Source organism: Strix uralensis, chromosome Z (assembly GCF_047716275.1).
Source record: "Strix uralensis isolate ZFMK-TIS-50842 chromosome Z, bStrUra1, whole genome shotgun sequence".
Lineage (NCBI taxonomy): Eukaryota > Metazoa > Chordata > Aves > Strigiformes > Strigidae > Strix > Strix uralensis.
In genome coordinates, this window is record NC_134012.1 from 98682566 (window position 1) to 98704825 (window position 22260).

Genomic DNA, 22260 nt, shown 5'->3' on the forward strand with positions numbered 1-22260 from the left:
ACGGGCAGATGTTGCCAGTGTTTGTGGCATTGAAAGGATCAGCAGTTCCTTCCACAGCTTATCTGTACGATTCATCGAAAGCATTTTCTCTATCAGTAGTCCTTCTAAAAACACAAAGACTTAAACTTTGGTACCACCAAAAAAGATCCAGGACAGGCATTTTTTGATTTTTTTTTTTTTGTTTTGTTTTGTTTTTACTAATAAATGGCTGCTACATTCTATTTTACATGGTTGTCCATGATGCTTTGAGGTCACTTGTCCTTGGGTTCGGAGGAACCCAGTTTATTTGTTCTTTAATCCCCAATCGGTTTATTTGTTCTTTAAATCCCCACAGACGTTCCTTTTTTTCAGTCTTTATACAAGTTAAGTTTCTGAGTAGTAGGTTATAACTTACAAGGTAACAGCTGCAAAAGATCCTGTGCACCTGGGAATAGGGAAAAAAAAAAAAAAAAGATAAAATGTTACCAACACTAAGCCTAAGTTTGAGAGGTCTTTACAGAATTACAATATTTATTTACAATCCTTGAAAAATGGATACATGTAAGTGACCTGCTCCAGAAGCACCCTCTGAGACTTTGCTAGTATCTCTAGAGTTATGTAGAAATACTCGCATTAAAGATGAAATGCAAACTGTAACTGACTGAAGTACAACTAAAGGCAAGAAGACCTGCTGTGGAAAGGAACACAAAGCCCAACGGGGGTAGCTGAGAAACACAGAGCATTAACTGAGTGGTTGTTCTGCAACACACAGTGTCCTTCACCCCCTCGGTGTATCGTGTGGGTATGTATGTGCACACACGGTTCTTCTTGAGGCAACTCCTTTCTGCCTGGCACATTGAGAACGTGAAATTGCTTCTGAAACAGCATAGTTGCGATTCTCTGCTTGACTGATTTAGCTTAGCAGTTAAGTAACAGCTAATCTTTCAAAAGCACTAGGGCCTACTTAGAGAAATCCCCGTTGTCTGCAGGGATGGTGTGCCACTGGAAACAAAACCAGCGTGAGCAATGCATCCATCCTTCACACTCTCAGCAAATAAGCAGGAAACGCTGGTAGCTGTGATGCCAGCACCGTCCTTGCAGGGATTGTCAGCTGATGAAAACCCGATGCTGGCAACACACGGTGCCGTTCATCTGATGCTGCCATCCTCAGGCAGACTTTTATCGTAGATCGGTGCTTTGGACAAGGCGCTTGGGGCAGGACCCGCTGCTTCTCATCTGGGGAGGCGTACTGCTTTTATTCAGGATATTAATATCACTGAATTTATTTTAAATCAGTGCTCAGATTAATGTAGACTCAACTGGAAAATGCTGGCAGTCAGTAAGAAAGTATGCACAAGAGGGCAAAACAGACCAACCTGACGCTTAAATTAATCTCCTTATCTCAGTAGGCAGAGCTCAAGGCCACAGATACTGGTTATCTGGTTATTCTATACTTACTTAAAAACATTAGGAGTATCTCCTTCTTCCAGAGCTCAGGCAAACCTCCGTCACTTATACTATCAAGCCCTTCTCAGATGCCCCAGACCTTCTCTTGAATACCTCTGCTTTGTGCATTACTAAGGTCTCTCTATATAAATATCTCTTTTTTTCTAATCCACCCACTCCAGCTCAGAGCAGAATCCACAAGCCAGGTTTTGTGGCCTGACACAGTAGCAGGACTACTGGCTTTTTATCTCTCTGTCTCCAAGCCCTAATCTTCTTGTTTTACCAGAAAAAAAGAGAACATCATTTAAATGTTAAAGCCTTTGCACCCAAAACTGTAATCTCCCAGGCCACTGATGATGGAGAGAGTGTTTCTGCTAACTGAATGCTCCTAAAAAACACTCCTGAAAAATGCAGTGCTGGGTTTAGGAAGATCCGGGACATGGGAGCAGTGTGACTGCCGTCTGCAGGAGACTGAACCACAGAAGACAGCGTCGGTGTAGTTCTGTAAAGCTCCCAAAACGTACTGCTCTTTCCTGGAGTTGAAAAAGCTCCGTTATGGGCAGAAAACTCCATCCCTATTTGCCTGTGTGTGAACTGCATTGTGAATGCCAAGGTATTTCCCTTCTTCCACTTGAAGGTACATAACCTCGACACCACTTTGCAGTGCCAGAGGGTGCTCAGGCGATTAGGCCTGGAATCACTCTACTCTCAACATTACGTCCTACCCCGACGAAGCCTCATAATTTGTGTTACGTGCCAGTTACCAGCTTTAGACCACAGCATGACACCTCCACAGACAGAGCTTTTAGACCAGAATTGGTAACACCATGCAACAAAACAACTCTCTTAATTCTTGCAATGCCTGCAAAGAGAAACACGACGGCCAAGTCAGGCAGAAAAAAATCTCTTCTTTTACAAGCTTACCTTTAGCTTTTGCTGAGGTGTGCACCGAGCTTTTCTTTCCTGATCAAGCTTGCTGCATAGGGAATCTGCAACGACACAGAAACAAAGCCACTGCTTTAAGCCAAGGTTTGGCTAACAAGACATCTAAGCTGGAACCCCTGCAAATGAAAGGTTTTGTTTGCATCCCTCTATGATTTTAGGAAACAGTGCCTTAAATTAAAGGATTGAACTCTTCACAGAACTGCAAGAGTGTTGAAGCAGAAACAAAAATGGCCCAAATTAAAACAACAGATAGATTTTACAGTCCAATGTAAAAGACGTCTTCCGATGTTTTGTTTCTATCAGTTGCTGGCAAAAATAAAACCACCGCCCGTTCTGCTACCTGTGTGGTGACAAAAATCAGCTGTCTGTAACACAGCAGGCAACACACCCTGATCTCTGCACAGTGAAAATATAGCAGGCTGGGAGTACGAGACTTCTTATATTTATATCACCATAATTAGGAAGTTCAGAATAGTTATCTCTGACTTGCACCAATCTGAGGGAAGCCACTGAAGTGGAACAAATAATTAAAGAAAAACAGAGAACACAGGCATATTAGGGAACATAGTTATATTTAGAAACAAAGTGGGATGATGTGCCCACTGGCTACTGGGAATAGGGTATGGGGCTGCACTTTTTCAACTCTGGGCCTCTAGAATGCAACAGAACTAAATTGCTCTGAGATTTCTCCATCGCTGGGAATCCAAGCAACTGCAAATTCACTATTCTTTGATACTGCCTTTTGGAAGGACCATTGGAGGAATTCAGGTTGGGATCAGAAAAATCTATGTCCCTATACTCACAGGTGCTGCTGCACACTGAGGTGACCTGCTTCTGCTGTCAGGCACTCCAGAATATACTCACAAATAATGTCAAGTATGTTACTGCAAGCTGACAAATAGGCCGGGCTGAAGTCAGGAGCAAGGCCTTTAAGCTGCACAAACAGCAAAAGGAACAGACAGGCAAACACACAGAGGTCACGTGAGCCGCTCCCCACACATAATATACTAGACGCATGTGAATTTGCATCCATATCCACTGACTATACACCTAACATGCATTCTTGTGCATCCCTGTTGTGGTTTTAATTACATTATGCCCACAGCATGTGAGGATGCTTGTGTGAGTTGAGCTCAGCATGTCTCCGGGCTGGCATAAAGTGCAGTATCCTCAGTGTCATCTCTCTCCATCCCTGCCTGCCTTAACAAGGAAAAGAGCAGGGAAAGCTCAGGATGAGAGGGAAGAAAGGGGCATCTGCAGCTCAGGAGCTAACCCTTTCATCTCTCGGGAAAGGAGGTCAGTCTGATTGAAAGCAGCAGTACCAGGAAGCAGCAGTGTCTACAAAGATGAGCCATCTGGCTGAATGAAAGCAGAAGCCTTTCACAGAGGCATGCCACTTCCCCCACGACACAGCCCTGGGAAAAGGGAAACATGTGTGCACAAACTGAGAGGCCCAAACCACTGACGACCTGAAAAGACCCAGGACCCAGGTGTTTTGTCTCACTACTCTTAGAACCCCTTTCACAGAAGCTAAGTGCTATCAGGAAGCTTGCTGACAGATCCCCCCAAAAAACAGAGCTCTCCCCTCCACCAGGTCCTTGAACAGAACTCCCTTCCACAGCACAGTGTTTACAACGGCTGGAAAACTCCTCTCCAAACTGCAGCAGAGAGGAGTATGCCAAGAAACTGTTTACCTGATCACCCATCTCCATCTTTTAGATTCAAAAAGGAGCCACAAACAAACTGCCTGAATAAGCATATTTCAGCTGAGACCCGTGATGCTTCCCAACTGCTTTCTTCCTCTCTCCCTCTCACAATGGCCAACAGGCAACACCGGTTTGCATGGCTGCCAATTATATAGGACATCTCCCAAGCTGTACTGACCTAGATAATACAACGGGGTACATTCTGTCAGAAATTAACTGTTCTTAATCCACTTCTCTGCTATATTTGGCACATCAGCATCTTTACAATGTGCATTGGTTTATCTAGTCTCCGGGTAATAAATTAAACTGGGAGACATGGGTGTTCAATAGGGAAATCACTACTTTCTTCATGAGTTAAATCACCTATACTGTCATCTTCTACTTTTGTCATTGGAAGAGCATATGGTAACTCCAGTGCTGCAGGGGAGCAGAATTTAGGGCTCTTCATGACCATACAGTTTTGCATCCATGGTGACTACTGTGATGCGGGATAGGATCAACACTCAAATGGGCATGAAGATTCAACACATGGCCCTTATCATAGGATGCACACCCCTGCCAGCAATAAAAGAAGCACAGATAGTTCAGTTTTAAGTAGCAAGCAATCTGTTTCTTAAGACTAAGTCCACATTAATAGGAAATACATCACAATGGGAGAAAGACCCAATGGCGGTACTGCACTTCTCTTTGGGGTTTTTCCTTCAGGCTAGTCTGGTCCTGGGTACTGATCACCCATTAAGAGCTAAAGCACACTCCTATGTGCATTCCTGGAACACATTCTAGTTGGTTTCATCCAGAAGGAATCCAGTTTGCATGATCTGAGTCTGCTCCACAACACAAACCAAAGCACAGATAAGCAGATAGGATTGGGGATTAATTTCTAAAGCACATGTCTGATCCCTGTTACACTTGGCCATCAAAGAAGCTTCTGTACACCATCCTCTTTTGGGCACTTCTCCTTTGCATCCCATCTCTAGATGGGGTACACAATGACACATCACGTTGCTTGAAGAAGGGATCTTCAGTACCCCAAAGCACTATTATCTGATGTGCACCTAAAGGTATATAGTTGAACAATTTTCATTTCCAGAGAATGCACTCAAGACCTCACTCAGAACACTCAGCCCTTCCAAATGCAAAGCATATTTATGCAGGGAAGGAGACAGATGTGCAGCTGAACTGCCACTGGAAAGCTACAGTCTGCACACGGTGCTTCTGGGTAGAACAATGCATGGAATTAAGTGGCAGGAAAAGCAGGCACTGAGCCTTTAACAGCTGGAGGAGGAATCTAAGTGCCAACGGCATACCCTGGAGCACCAGTCTCCACTACTGCCCTGTATTTATAGCTGTGTGGGTTGAATTCAGACACTCTTCCCTCCAGAGTGGGTAGCGGCATGTGCTCAGGGCAGCGCACTGCTCTGCACAGGATGCAAGGCAACAGAGTCATGGCTGGAGGATGCAGTCTCCCCCCTATGTATTTTTAAGTAATGGAGCACATTAATACCATAGAAAAAGGATTGTGCACGCAGGCAATAGCAGAGGCTGGCTTGCAGCTTTCTGGTACATACACATCCATTTTTGATCAGAATTTCTGCAGAAAGGAAGCTTTTACTTCTGTTTTTAATGACCATTAATTCTATAAGGCCTCCCTTTTCTTTAACTTTTGAATTTAGTGGAGAAAGATGCTCCATCCTATTAACCCAAGACATACCCAGATGGACTGCCAAGATGCAAGTTTCGCTCACCTGTCTTAAAAAAGCACACACTGGCAAACAAAATTCTGTTGAAAACTGTACTTGTCATCTCACTTTTCTGTACACAGTCAGGGATGTGTATGCTACCCTCAGCATCAAAAGGTCACATTCCTAATTTGTACCACTTAACCTGGAGAGAAACTCCACCAAAAAAATCAAACAAAGATAACAGAACATATAGAAACAGCCCTGCAGTATCATCCCAACTGCTAACGCACAGAAGAAGAAATTAATGAGAAAAAATATAAGTATCTCTCTGGTTTAGAGGGGGCAAGGTAATGAAATGTGCCTTGCAGTCTGCAAGACATGGTAAACACAGTCCTAGAAATGCTCTCTGCCCTGCTACCTGGCTGTCAGTGGACAGGCACTTCAGCCCAAGATGCAGCTTGAGAAATCCAAGAGCCATTCTGCTGAACCAGTGTTTGCCTCTAACATTCTTGTCAAGGTCAATCAATCCAGCTGGACCGCTTTAAGCAGAGGACCAAATCAGAAATCCCAATAAAGCACTGCTATTTCCCATTTCCACTCTTCAATACGGAATGACAGGCATGCAGTGACCAAGGTCTCTGCACACAAAAATGTGGATATTCCTTGTATAATGAATACCTTAGTTGTACAAAGCACCTACTTTCCCCAGACAACCTCAAACAGGAGTAAAATCTACTGATGCTTTTCTTAATTACAGTAGGACCCAGAGGAAGATGATCTCATACCTCTGAAGATCTACCAACATTACCACATGGTAGATTTTTTCTTCTTTTAAACATTCCCTGTGAATCTGTAAAGATCAGGGTGAAAGATGATGCAGAGATAGAAATCAGTTTTGCAGGTAGATAGTTCCTGATTTATTTTACTGTCTGCCTCTGAGAACAGAGTTGATTCAAAGCAGCCCTGAGAGTAGACGGCCATCAAACATCAGAAGAGTTCCAGCTGGATCCAGTTCTGAGCTCTGAACATTATTATCAGCCCAAACTTAGGCTAGTGAGGAGGAATTCAGTTCACTGCAGTATAAATAAAGTTTAAAAACCCCAAAAAAATCAAACCAGCACTTTCCACTTGAGCTGGAAAGACAAGGGACTGCCTGAGTAATTCTCATTTCTAGCATGTCTCAAAGAACTGCTACCTTTACCCCTAAGTAAAATTAGTGGGATTGCTCACTACCTGATCTTAGTTATTTAAACCACAATGGCAGGGTGATGAACACCACCTTTTCCTGATGGATAGGTTACAACTGTGGTCAGCGCTTCCCAAGAACCTACAAAGTACTTGTAAGGGACCCCGAAAGCAAATTGAGAAAAGCTAGCCTGTTTGCAGGAGCTGAGATTTGCTGTGTGCTGCTCTACTTTTCTGTGGCAATGTTTTAGAAGGGTTCACAAAAACATAAAAGGATAAAAGAATCATGATGCTGGGAATGCTGCTTCTGATCTTCCTCTCCCACCCAGAAGCTAGGAACAAAGTTCATGTTCTTTAAACTCGATCCACTAACAGAGTTGCTCAGAGGAGAGTATCAGACAGATAAGAGTCTCAAAGGCTGACTCAGTGCTTTGTTAGGCTGGCTGGGCTGTCCTGACAGACAAATTCTGGTCACGTTAGACCAAACCCGACAACTCTAAAGGCAGGTGAGCTCTTCTGAGGCTGTACCAGATGTTAGAATTTACCCCAACCTGCTGGGCAGCAATTTCTTCTCAGTGGCCCTTTCTGTACAGCTTAATAATAGAACCCAGATGATCTATGCCTGAATCTATATGTAAAATCCATATTTTACATATGACCTCCAAGTACACGCACTGTACTTAGCCAATCTGGGAGACTACACTGTGAAAGAGGAAGACGAGAAAAATGCATTCAGTGATTTAAGATCCATTTTCTTGTTAAAGATGATGATCGGTTGCTTCCTGGCACTTGGCCGAGAACTTGGCACAAACAGGTTGTGATACTTCCTGGCAGTTGCTCCAGACACTCTGAACAACTCCTTTCTCAACAGAAACTGCTGACGGCCGCACAACGTCCCCCTGCTCCAGCTACCTACCAAGCCAGGTTGTGCCCAAAGAAGCCAAACATCCATCGCAGAGGATGGAACAGAACACAGGACCCACCCCCCATTTTCCCAACGATCTGAGCCTTGCTCCTGACTTTCAGGAAGCCATAAAATATTTTTTTTTAAAAGTCCGGAGTGGACAGAGCATTAAAATAAAAGCCCATTGATTAAACACTGCTTTAACTGAGGCTTTTAATGAAGAATATTAAATGCCGCTGCGGGTGTAGTGGCGGCCGGGGAGCGGCAGAGGGCACCCGGAGCCCACGCCAGCGCCCCCAGAGCTGCCACCCACGCCGCGGCTGCCCTCCACGCGCGGCGATTTATCATCCCTTCTGCAGTGCAGCTGCACAATGTGACCCAAGAACTGGGAGAAAGAAGCGTTACGTTCCGCGTTCAGTGCTGGGCAGGAAGCACTGAAGCAGTCCTTCAAGCAGTCCTTTCTGCATGGCAGTCAGGTTATGGTGGGCGTTCGCACTACGAAGTTTTCAAATACAATTATATTTGGTTGGTTTTTTTCATGCTTAGCTTCAGCTTGTTGCATTCCAGACATCTCTGACACATCAAACACAGCAAGGCAGTTTATTTTAAAGTCTGACTACTCAGTTATGCACCTTGAAGAATTCCAGTTCAGGGAGAGCGAAACCATCGTTCTGGCAAAACCTGCCTCTGGTACCCACTGTTACAAGAGATGCCTTCATCATCATGCACAAGTCTTCAGGAAGGACTGGTTTAAGTTTTGTAATCCTTCAGCAGTGAGAAAAGCCAAAAGAAACTGACTCTGTGCACTTATATTGTTTGTAAAATAATAAAAGCAATTAAGCCAAGTTCTGTGGCTAGTTGTACCAGTAAATTTTGTGTTTAATGCTACAAAGCTATGCACCTATGAAGCTCTAAGTAAAATGAAGATTTAAGCATGCGTTAAACACTTCTGCTTTTCTCTTTGCACTTCTATATTAACAAGAAAATTAGGTGTGTGCAGCTCCGTTAAAGCAATAGTACAGTGTCCCAGGCACATACAAAACAAAACCACCTGACCCTGTTAAAAACAAAACACAACAACCAAACAAAAAAATCAAAAGTAATCATGCTTTTTGTGTATTCTGCGCCGAAAACTTTAATTCATCCATGCCATAAGCCAAGAAGGCCAAAGGAGTTCTATTGTTAGCACGTTCAGCTCATTAATCTTAATCCTAGATATAACCATGCAAGATACATTCACATGAATGAATTAAAGTCACTGCAGGGATTATGACATCAAAAGTGCTGACTCCATTTCAGTTATCAACCAAAATATCAGTGAAGATTTCTGCACCCATCTTAAATAAACACACTTGTTATCTGCAGCAGTGTCTCAGTTCCTTCATAAGCAAACATCCTTTTATCGGTCTCACTGACACACAACTTGCCTCACCGGTATCAGGAGGCATACCCAGATGTGAGTATAACGACTTACTGATGTTTTGACAACAATTGTATTAGTAATAATTCAACTCGGGTAGCCACACTGAGTGATGAGGTCCTGAATTGTTGGTGCAGTACATTAAATGTTGAAACTCTTCTCTGTAAGTACATTCAGGCAGCTCTGTTTGATGATTACATGACTTTTAGCCTTTCTCTAGCATGCATCAGTAAGTGAAAAGGGTGTGGATTACATGATCACACTTCTCCTCCTGCCTGAGAAAAAGCACTACACTGAACCTTGTGATTTCTCCACTTCATGTAAATCAGAAAAACCACCACAGCTGGCTCGCTGGAAGTCTGGGATATCCAGTTTTGAACAACTTCACAACCAGGCCACAAAGTGAATGGCAGAGATGATCCATTCTCTCCCTGGGAGGGAGAGTGAGTTCGCTCCAAGCTGGGCTGATGCAAGAGATAGAGGCTGAAGTGGGCCCACAAACTTTCTGCTTAAATGTGCTTCACAGCAGGAATCAGACAGGTGACCTGCCTCAAACCCAAAGCAGCAGGGGAGGTATTTTCCAGGATGGCATCCTAACTATCATGTTCTGTGACAATGCGATTCACAGATTGAACCGAAGTCCCTGCCTGGCATCAGGAGACAAAAGGGAACACAGTAACTACTGGACGCATTAAGGGAAAAGAGTAGAGACCAGCAGCAAAAAATCTCCAAAGATGTTCTGGACTTGAATTTCCTCCATGAACAACCTCCTCCAAGCACCCTTCATCTCTCATTGAAATCTCTGAAGTCAGCAGGAACAGGGAGCAGGAATGTTTGGTAGCTCTAAAAATAAGTCCACTCCTAAATGCCTCTAAACATAGGTGCACAAGTTTGACAGTCCTGGCCTTCAGCTTTATTTTTATGTCCTAACCCATCAATTAGAAAATGATAGCACGAGAAGGCTGGACAATGCCTGTCAGGGTTTGTGACAAGCACAAGGAAACTTTAGATGCTCAAGCACAGGGCTGATTCAGGTAAGGGGGGATATTTGGCAAGCGTGCCTCAAAAAAAACCCTGTTGAGTAATGTCAGACTGATCACAGAAAAAGCAGTGGCAAAACAAGCATTAGCTGCCAGCCTGCCATTCGTTACGATGCCCTGCTCTTAGAACCACGCTAAGCAGTTTCTGAGTAAGAAATAGCTTCACATACTCCACACCCCGTGCTTGTACTGAATTAAGTATGTCAAGTTTTCAAAACAGCACCGTTGTTTGCAATGATCTAGAGTTGCACTAACACACACACGCAAAATCCCTCTTGATTTTAAAATAACAAGCAACAGACCAAACAGCAATGTGTGCCTGTACTAAACTGTGTTTTGGCAACTCGATCCTTTACTGCTGAGTTAAGCACTTCTTCTAGTGGCTGAAATTTGAAAAAGACACGTCCTAAGGTTTATTTGCCAGTGAGAAGCTGGCCTCGCATGGATTCCCTACTGGGGGCTGCGAAGCACCCCTTGGCAACTCATACAAGGTAGAAACATTTAACTGCTTAAGGTTTACTGATTCAGTCCTCACATTTCTCCCTGAAGAAGCACCTCTCAGTGTTGAGTCAACACATTTGGTTTAGTTGAAACATGAAGACCCATCTGGTTACTCTATGAAAGTAAATCTCCAGGTAATTAGACTCTAAACCAGCTGAGAACTGCATGCTTAGGTCTTGCTAAGTATGAGGTAATATGAGCTAGGTAATAGTACATCTGCATGGCTCACAAAGGAAAAGTTTGAGGAGTGCATTTAAAAAACATAAAAACACAGCCCATAACATTTTCAGCAGAGAAGGCAAACTTACAATTTGTAGCTGCTGTACCATTTCTTCTCTGTATGCCAGTTCCCGCTTCATCTGATCTTGAAAATTATCTATAAGGGGGAAAAAAAAAAAAAGTAGATGTGGTAATTAAAATAGAGACCACACAGCAGAATTCATATAAATCAAATTACATCAAACCCAATCACTACTGAGAAACCGTGAAGCACTACAAAGCCCTTCACCCAATTAAACACGTGCCTAATAAAAACTTATCTAGTAGGAGACACTACAGAAAACAGAAAAACAGTGGAAAAATTAGATTCAGCTACTTCCCCAATTAGTAAATGTAGGCTGCTAAGTTTCTGTTGCTAGCACTTATTCCCACAGTTATTTTTGTCAATGGACAAGACTCTGCAGTCATTAGTCAAACTTCTACCAACACTGAAGAGAAAAGCAAGAACTGTTTTTCTTTGCTTTGGCATAAATCTGTTGACATCAATAGTGATGTCCAACATGTGAGAAGAGAAAGCGTTCAAGGATGCAGGATTTGATTTGTAGTTTCTAACATACTGCTGATGGCTTTGAACAAAAGTCCGACTAACGCTCCATAAACAGTGATGTGGAACTCAGAAGGGAAAAAGTCTTTGAAAGAGAGATCCTGGAGAGCTGGCTTACAGCACAGACCAGCCTTCCTGCTCCAGTAGCTCCTCCTTCCCCTATTTTCCCCCTCAGTAACCATTTCAGACAAAACTTCATTTGGTAGAAGATTAACTCCTGGTCTGTGTTCCGTAACACTGGTGTTGGAGGGTGGGAAAAAGAAAAATATAAACAAAACCATTGACAAGAAGCAAATAACTTGGACAGCTGCATGATGACCTGGGTGCAGTGATGGATTATTAAATGGAAGAAGAAAGAAAACCCATTCCAACCAATATAATTTTGATCTGGGAAATAAGCCTGTCCTGGACCATCGAAGCAGGAAGGTGAATGCCATCAGGAAACACCATGGAGCACTTCAACACACAGAGCTTGGAGAAGGCAACTACAAGGCCAAGGCAGCTAAAATGTTTGATTTACAACTAACCAATTAAAAAAGTTGAATAGTCATGCCAGTTGCTGGGATACTAGCCCAGGGCCCAGGAAGCCTGGGTTCAATAGCTGCTCTACCAGACTCCGTGTGTGTGTCTCTCCATGCCTCCCTTCATCATCACTAAAGCAGGAATAATAGCACTGCTTCATCTGCCAAGTGCATTGGGAGGATTAATGGATTAAATGACTGTGGGGTACTTCAACAGTACAGTAACGAGAGTCACAGAAATACCTAAATTGCAAGGGAAAGATTTGAGCCCAGGTGAGAATGAGAGGCTCCTATTAATACTCTGTGTGCTGCCACAGTGCTGGGAGCTCACCCACTGCCAAACCAGCTGCACACTCTCACCACAACCAACACAATGAGCAGCTGTGGCACAAAACAGTGGAGAGGAAAGACGTACCTCGCCTGTGGGGAAACGGGATGTGTCCCCATCAAGTGTGGGCACAGGAAGGGGCTGCAAGAAGGTACAAGTGGGCTGAGGTCTGTCCTGCTCTTTCACACAAGAATTTTGCCCTCTCTGAATGATGAGTGAAAGTTGTTGTTTAAAAGGCAAGGAGGCACTTCAGGACAACAAGAAAACAGCAATAAAACAAAGAGTGAGAAAATCTGTCAGGCTGAAACCATCAACAGTTCAGCATGGCCATGTAGAAAAGGATGTGAGGACATTACCTTAATGAAGTTCTTCAGATTTCAAGTAAATGCTCATACAATTTTTCAGCCTATTCCCTCTACTCCAACTCAACCAGAAAAAGAAGCTGACAGAAATAAAGGTTTGCAACTCCTCTCTTCGTAGCCCCAAAAAAGCTGTGCAGTATAAAAAGGTGCCCGCCTTCTATCTTGGTCACTAAAGGCTGATAGAGCTGTGCTAGCTACTACATAGGTCCTCCAGTTTCACTCCTAGTAGGATATATGGAGAAATTTTCCTTCTTTCAACACTCTCTTCCCAGCTGCCTCTCCACAGGCTCATCACCTCTCAGAACAAACAGCTCAGAAACCCTGCTCAGTCCTGCACTGCCAATGCCCAAGCTCACCGTGGAAATGGGGTGTTAACGGTACGGATAGCGTTTTTTCCGGCAGCATTTATCTGGGTCTGAACACTTACAGACAAAGCCATAAGCAATACCCAAGAGAAAAGATATAAATATTTAAATAGTTTCTTAACACAAAATTAAATACTTTAACTATCCAGACTATGTCTCCGCCATTTTATTACCACATTGTTAAATGCAGCAGGACAAAATGCATGCCAGCCGACACTAAAGGTACAAACCAGCAGGGAGTTCTGGGAGAACATGCTGTCACCATGCACAGGTGCTCATATTTCTATCAGGACAGCAAATTCTTTCATTTTCTTCAAGCAATCTGATGTTTTTTATTTTCTTCAAGTTTTATTCTGCAAGTGATCTCTGCATTGAGAGATCTTATCTACAAAGAAAAAATCTTACCTGCAGCTTTCAAGTAAAATAGAAATAAAAAAAATAAAGATGCAAACAGCAGAAGGTCTGCTTTTTTTTTTTTTTTAAATTATCACAGGCTACATTTCAAGCAGGTCTAGCCACACAGAAGTGAGCAGCATAGTACTGCTGAATGAGCTTGCAAATAAGATCAGTTCTCATTGAACAGTGATTTCCACGAGCAAAAAGCATGGAAACCAAACACCACGTACAAGACTGCATAGCACTGCTGTGGGTGGCAGTTTGATGCTATTAATCTGTAACACCCCAGATGTGCTCAGTTCCAAATGTGAGACCCAAAAAAAGGTGACTTTGGAGTTAACTCCAGGTAACCCAATAGGAACATTTCTAGAGAGACACAGCGTTACCCTCCACATCTCACACACTGCTTCCCTCCTGGAAGAGGGATGAATTTCTCCTTTTTAAAAAAGCTTGAGAAGACTTGAAAGACAAAAGCTTCTTATTTATCTACAGAGAGTACAAAGCACGAGCAGAACCACCACCGCCCACCGGAGTGAGAATTACCCTGGCAGTGTGTCCCTGTCCCCAGCAGCTTTAGGGATGGGACAGAGATCCATTCCCCATGGTCACTCAGCCTGATGCTGCAGTGAGCTGCACTGGGATGTAAAGCCTGTTACCTGCCTGCTCTTCCCTCCCTCCCACAGCCTTGGATGTCTCCAAGCCATTACAAATTCACCAATATAATTTTAACTGTACCTCAACTTCGCTTTAGTTGGATCTCTGAAGACTTCTCTTCCTAGCTCTTCCCTATCCAATACCACCACAAGCACTTAGTAACTTGGGAAGACTGGCAAAACAAATAGTTTCTAATACCTGACTTAAAGCAGCAACCCCGTCTGGCAGCAAGACCCTGAACAGACCTCATCTCTTTTGCTGAAACACCTACTGCTCTAGAGGGAAAATCACACTTACCTTGGATTTTACACTTATTTGCTTTACAAAGACCCTTTTTCTTGTGTTATTATATGTGGAGGAGGGGTTTTTTTGGTAAATCTAAATCTGTAAATAGGTTTTACGGTCACTTGTATATATTGTTTATAGCACACTTGTCTGTTTTCTATTTTAATCCTGAAGAAAATTGACCACTACTTTGTGGTACATTGAAACCACATATTTTTCAAGCTGGCGTACAGAGTCGCCACTTCCTTGGTCGGCCGTACGTGTTCTTTTCTTTTATTTGAATTGTATTTCATGTGGTTTAATTGCAGTGTTTATTTACATGGCAATGACAGAGCATTAATTTTACTGTAGAAGAACAAAAGGATAAATGAGTGACCCGAATGGCAAAACTCCAAGATGCCATTTCACCAATACCACACATCAGTGTTTTGATCTATACAAATTATTTGAAAATTACCTCACTCCCAAACCCATGTAATGACTGAATTTATGCTGAAGGATGAGGTTATCCTCCTTTCATTAATATCTGTATCACCTCAGGCAGCTCTTCTCCGTTATTTATGAAGCTGTCTACATCTTTTGATATTTGGGCTAAAGACGGGCTCATTCCCAGAGTCCTCGTACTTCCTTGCTTCCCTGAACTTACTCCATCTGAAGCTACAGAAAGTGGAAAAATATATTTTCTTTAAATAATAGGAAAATGCTGTCTGTGTTCATACCTTTTCCTGTAATCCAGGGAGGTGCAACATTCCTCAGCTTGCAGCAGTAGGTTTTGGTTGACTGACTTACCTCAGGGGTACTGGAAATACTATTTTTTGTCCCTGTAGTTCTTATGACGGAACTCAGAGGACTAACAGAACAGAGAGTTTCTGAACTCTACAGAAAACTATGATAAACCAGCACAAGGGCATTTTGCATTGAGTGCTGGACAGGCATTTCAGTCATGCAGGAGTTAAGAGAAGTTAGCAAATGGCAGAAGAGCCTGAGAATAAGTCTGGGAAGGTTTTAAGGTATCTATCTTGGCTTGCTGTGAGTCAAGTAACTCTGCAACGCTCTGTCCATGTATAGTCTCACAGGAAAACAAGGACAAAAAGGGAAAGTTTTAAAAAGCAGAGTTTAAAAAAGAACCCACGACATCAAGATTAGGAAAATACTGAATGGAGATATTGCCGGACCTCCCTTAGACTGCATGAAGAAGTAAATGGTGGGCTCATGAACTGGGGGACTGTCCGGGCAGGTGGCTGCAGAGCTGTGACAGCCAGGCATGGGGAAGCCTGTATGACAGACTGATCTCTGCGTGCTGCTGCATTACAGATGGGCAGAGAGCAGTTGGGATGCCCTGATCACTCCAGATCTGTAACGCTACATTCAGTGCACGTTGGAGAGCCCTTACCGTGTCTATTACCTTGCCCTGATATAGGTGGATTTCTCCTGGAAGCACACTTTCCCCTGTCGCTGCCAGTGTAATTCAAAAGGCCTCAATAGGTCTTTTTCCATATCCTTGTGTATGCAGTTCGACTTTCTGGCAGCTTCACAAAAATCCTACTAAGTGTTCATTTGGTATTCTTTTATTTAACACATGCCCAGGACATTCCATCCGCCCTGGATAGTAGCACCCTGCTCATCAGCCGTGGTGAAAGGGCCACCCAAATACCCCATCTCAAGAGGAAAAATTCAAACAGGTCTTGCTACTTCTTAAACACAGTTGAAATCAATACTCCAGCATCAGATAGAAGCACCTAAAGATCACTATGAAGTACCCTGTCTTCAAAAGCCTCCAAGAAGCCGGTTAAAACCACTGACATCGCTGTACCCCAAGAAGCCCCAGACGTGTTTCTGTCCACTCACTGTATGCAATGGTATCAAAACCAGTAAAATATACACCAAAATAGACATCCAGCTTCAAATTTTCCCTACAAAAGACCTGCTTGGGCAGCCTGCAAAGCCACAGCAGAAGTGCTATCAACCTCAGCAGAACTAAGCCAAAGATCCTGGCAACACAACTGAGAACATACCTCTTCCATTTTAACAATCTGACAACATCCAACCACCCACAAATAACACCAAAACCACAGATATGTGTCTTACTGAAGACTGGGAAAGACGCATTTCCTTTCAACACCTGGAATTCCTGTTCCAGTCTCCTCCGTAAGTCAATCTGTTCAAACAAAACCTTCTGGAGCTCCTCTAACAAAGAGAAAAGAAAAGTGGTTTGCTAATCTGTATAAATAATTCTTGAAAGAACAGTTGCAGAGCAATTCATTACTATAAGACAAAATATTTTAGCAGTTATAAAAAAAAAAAAAGTGTTGCATAGACCTACAATAGATTTTGTGCAGAAAGCCATGAATATAAATCAATGTAATATATTATTTTAAAGTATTATATTACAGTGTCATGTATTGATTGATATATATGCATTAATCTCAATTATATCCACCCAAAGGTCCATATATTATTCATATGTTACTTGACAAGCTTAAAATATGGTGCAGAACAAAAGTGCCCCCTATTATCCTCATATTCTATTAAAACAAAGAGCAGTTTTATAATGCAAGAGGCCCTTATTTATTTTACCTTTCCCCATGTTTTCTACATCCTTCTTCAGAGAATGAGGTGAATTGGTTTCTTGTGTGTGTTCACCTTAAAAAAGCGAAAGGAAAAAGTTATTTATTTACTGATACTGCTTTTCATCAGTATTGTCCTTACCATGCAACTGCTTCAGAGAATCTGGAGAAAAAAAAAGAGAGAAAAAAAATATGCAGAAAGAGTAAGATTGAGGTTTACCTACATATCTCTGCGCGCATAGCACAAATGTTTGCAGGATTTGTATTTTCTTACAGTTTAGTAAAATATCTACCTACACCACAGCCTCCTGCAGACAAGACCCGATGTCTCCTCCATACCTAGGAGAGCTCCTCTTGCACATCCTCTGACAAACTGATCCCTGCTTTCCCTCTAATCCCTCCTAAAGATGCTCTTATCGGACAATGACTAGGAGCAAGCTGAGAGAACGGCAGAGCTTTCTCTACAGTCTCATCTCCTCTCCTCACAACGGGAAGTCCATGCTATCCAGCTGGGCAGGACCCTGTTCCAAAATCCACAGGCAAAATCGTTTTTGCGCCAGCCTCTTTGCCTTCATCAGCCCTTTAACTTCATCATCTTCTAGCACGGGCTTGCTGTAACTGGATATCATTTATATCCAGCTGAGATAAAATTGACATTAGTGGTATTTGCATCTAAAGGATACACCTCTGAGGTCAACCAATTCAGAGACTTCTGTGTTAGGTTGCTCACGTAACTTTTAATCATATAAGTGGTAAAGAATTTTCTAGATAACAGAATTTGACTATTTCTAGATATAGTCATGCTACTTCTTTCAGCTTTTTTCCTTTACAAAAATAAAATAGATCTTCACAAGGTGTTAAGTTCATCTGGATGACAGTTTGACTTAAATATGAACCTTCTGACAGAAGCTGTTATTTTCGTTATCCTCCGGAACTATGAAATTTTCCTCTAATTTCTATCAATAGGGTTTTGAAACAAAAAGCTATGAAAAACAATGTTTTTAAAAGAAATGATACCACTTTAGTATAAATTAATGGGAGATTTTCTGTTATTTACAGCCCAAGTAGAAATGGACTCTCAATAATTAACAGAGTATTTGGTAAAAGAAACAGTTATTGAACTAATTGGACTAATTCTTGTTTTAGTCCAGCCAGTAAATACACATCATTAACTCTACTGATGAGTCGTCACAAGACAGACATACATGTAAAGCTACTCATGTTTTTATGTACTTGGAGGAAAGAATCACAGAGGAAATACCTTGGGGTTTTTTTGAAAATAAAAAGCCAGAGCACTGAATAGGTCACCACAGGTAAGATAGCAGCTACTTAAAAAATTCGTACTGCCACCATGCATTTGATAGCAGGTCATCACAATAAGCTAATTTTAAAGTGGGAAAGTCTTGGTTTATATGCTGTCAGAAATCTTTTTGCGAAACATTTATTTCTGTTTTTAAAAATCAATGTATATATCTAATAAACCTTGAAGTCACAGGATATGAAACATATCCAACAGCTATGCATTTTAGCATTTGCATTCTCTTCATTCCTTAAAAAAAAAAAAAAGCAACCACTCATTCAGGCATATACATTTACACAACTGATATGTGGTGCCAGCAATTCCATTTTAAAAATCTGTTTACGTTAACACAATGATTAAAAAAATCATTTTTGTAAGATATTTGATATAAAAAAAGTGTTTTCTACAGGTAAATTGTCTCACTACACTAAAATAAATAGCAAGCTTAAAAATACACCACCTTTTGGGCAGTGGTTTGAGGCATTTCCATAATGGTCTTTTTTTTAGTTACCATAATTCTGTTTTAAACAGGATTGCAAACAAAAGAAGTATTTTGCTACATAAATTAAAGTACACAAAATCAGAAAGAAGGAATTTAAGTTTAGGAAAGGTATTTATTGAATTATAAATACTAGCATATTTTTTCCAACCCATTTCTTTCATTGAGTCATTCTTTTCTGAATGTTTTATGTGAAATTTTGAGGGATAACAGACTCAAGACTGGACTCTTCGAGGGGGAGGAAGAAAAAAGGGGAAGAGACTAGATCCTAGCACAGAGCATGGTGGCAACATAGCTCTTTCCCACTTGCTCGGTTGAGCTTTCAGGGCCGTATGGTTTGAGGCTGCCGACTCGCTGGAACTGAAAAAACTGCACTGAAATGAAAATAAGGGCATATAGCATGAAGAATGACTTCTCCAGCCTCTTCAGCCTCCCTACTAAGCTACCGGAAAGGCATATTTGAAAATCCCCCATCCTTGCCCCCTGAAATAAGTAAAGAACAGGATGGGAAAAGTGAAGGTATTTCAAGGCAAAACCCAGCATATATGGTTTTAAACAATAACTGCATTTTTAAACCACTTTCTGATGTTCAAAAAAAGCCTCAACATTATTATCGTTAATGGTAATAATAATCCGATGGGTTTCACCTTTCCAGTCCCCCTGAAAATGATAATCAGGAGCCTGCTCTTCTCCGTTTTTCCATACTTCCCAGAGGCCCCATCACGCGTTGTGTACTGTTCTACCTTAATTGAAAGGGAGGAGGTATTGAATATTTAACCAGCTTCCTTTCTCTTAAATGTTAATTAAAAGCTAAATAGGTGTTTAAAAACAAACAAACAGAAAGCCCAAAGAATTTTAATCAGTCTAAGAAAAAAATCACTTCCCCTTCTAATAGCTCCACCATAACTCTCTTGGGCCTTGTCTACACTCGAACTTGTAGCAGCATCTAAAACAGCAGCTCTCAAAGCTGTGCAGCCCCCCAGTACAGCCACCTAGTTTTCTCCGAGAGACCTATTTCAGTTTATTCAGAAAAATCCAACTATAGCTAAACCGTCTATTGGCTAGGGGGAAAAGGGGATGAAGTGTTCATAGCCAGTTTGCACTGTCTCAGCTGAAGGTTTTGGTACATCTGTTCTTCCCGATTAGCTCTGGTGCACAGGCATTGTTATTCTGGAATAAGGTACATGGGTTGTATTTTACGCAAACAGCTTTCTTAACCTGGAACGTGAACATCCACCCATGGAGGAAAACTGAGTAGACACAGCTCAAATTACTTTATCAGTACTCTGAAAACGAGAGGTCCCAATTTGTACATTGACACAACCTCAGCTCTTGTGATGCCACCATTTTATTAGCTCTACACCCACTGGATTAGTTAAGATTTGAATTTTCAATAAAAGAAACAAACAGAAACATTTCTAAATTTACTCATCCCAAAAGACATACACATTGCTCTCGCTGTACAAAACCAAACCAGACATGGCCAGGTTACCTCTTCGTGCTGTGCCACCCGGAGCAATCTCCTGCAATCCTTTCTTGAGAAGCTCTCAAAGAGCTCTTCAAACAGCAGCTAAAAATTTCCATGCTGGACCAGACAACTCAGCTACATCAACGGGCAACTGACTTGCCCAGCGCAGAGCTCCGATGGACCAGTAATACAACTCCGTTCTCCTGAATCTCAGCCCTGTGCCTTGTCCTCAGCCCGTTCCTTCTACAATTCTCACTACATCTGCAATGCCAGCCCACATCAACTGAAATCATCCCCTTGCCTGTGTCTCAGCATCGGCCCTGTTACTCCAGGACGTTACTTAAGTATTGCAGAGCGCACCATGTCTGCCAGCCAGCTCTGCAGCTCACGCCTACCAGGTGAGCTTAACCATTATGGAGCCCACAGCATCAACGGTCTACCGTAACTTAAACGTCCACCAGTATTTTTAACTGGAGAGAGCGCTGTCTGCAGACATAAAGACTGCAGCAGTGAAGATGTGGGTGTCTTCTGGGTATAAGTATATATATACACCCACGTTAAAAATACAGGCAGATGTGAATCGGCAGACTTTCAGAGCTCCAAAGGCTCCATCTGTATTTGAAATTAATTACTCGCTTTAAGACACACACAGTTCTTGTGTATGTCCTGAAGAAATCCTACCCTTACTGAAAATATTCATGCATTGTGCATATTCATGCTGCTTTTTGGGGGAATAATCAATAGGATAATCAGGACTTGGGAAAATATGCCTATTTTAGGAAACCCAATAAGCATCTTTAAAGTGCTTTTCTGTACTGGGGCTGATATACGTGTCTTACAAAATCTAGCGCTTCAAATGTTGATTTGCCCTGAAAGCGGTTTAAGTTTAAAACAAACTAATTCTTTTTTTGCACAGATAAAGCCTCATTTGTGACTTCCATTCAAAGTTTAAAGCACGAACATCCGATTAAAAAAGATCTGCACTGAAGTGCTAACGGAGAGAACAGTTTCAGGATTTCAAACCAAACATTGAAATACTGTGACCAACTTAAAAATATGAAATGTTTTAGAAACAAATCAATTGGCTTTTGGTCTGAACCTTATGCGTATATCTAGGAAGTATTTCTTAACTTTATTCTAGAAGCATGAGAGCTAGAAAATTTCTAATTCTTGCTTTGTTTTAAACGGAAGGTAATATTCTCACCAGATTCCAGAAGATGGGGCTTTAAAAAAAAATAAAATACACCTAACATTGTGAGACTTGCATAAATAAATTCAACAACATTCCACCTTCTTTTAATAATTCAAAGAGAGCTCCTGAGCTCCTCAGTAATAGCAGAAGAGAAAAGAGACAGGAACAGTAAATAAGGACCCAGTCCTACAGTCCGCCTGAAGTTTTGTCTGTCGTGCAGATCCGCGTATTTATACACAATCTTATCTATTAATAGGCAGTGTTGGGTCCCACATCTGAAACTTCGCCTTGTCTTCCCTCATTTCAACATGTAACTTCTTCGCTTTTTTGCAAACAACTTCCGTAATAAAATATCATGTCATTTAACTTCTGGATCCAATGCTTTACCACTTATCCCAGTAAAGACTACGCAGCTGTCCAGTCTGCTATATATAATAAATGTCGGGGTGTTTTCAACCCTCTACAAAGTACTGTAAATCTACAGTAATTGCACCAATATTTGCAGAATTATTTTGGGTATATGTTTGAGAGTAAATGAAAGAAGAACCTGGTTCACCGTTTCTAGCCTGAATTTTCCTGAAATGCCTGCCAAATAATCTTTTACAAATCAAAAAACAAAAATGGGAAAATTGTAACAAGATTTGAGACGCTAACTTCTAGCTGTTAACACCCAATTTTAGATCTCCCCTTTC

General features: G+C 41.8%; 1 protein-coding gene across 1 annotated transcript in view; it reads right to left on the reverse strand.

The window, feature by feature from the left end:
- Positions 1-297: 297 nt before the first annotated feature.
- Positions 298-22260, reverse strand: part of SKOR2 (SKI family transcriptional corepressor 2) — a 27860-nt gene continuing 5897 nt past the window's right edge. Inside the window, exons 4-8 of the mRNA XM_074855974.1 lie at positions 17120-17185; positions 16631-16729; positions 11117-11184; positions 2350-2414; positions 298-424 (exon numbers count right to left, since the gene is read on the reverse strand). Coding sequence (XP_074712075.1) covers positions 2352-2414; positions 11117-11184; positions 16631-16729; positions 17120-17185 — 296 coding nt within the window. The 3' untranslated portion in view covers positions 298-424; positions 2350-2351. The remainder of the gene's footprint in view (positions 425-2349; positions 2415-11116; positions 11185-16630; positions 16730-17119; positions 17186-22260) is intronic.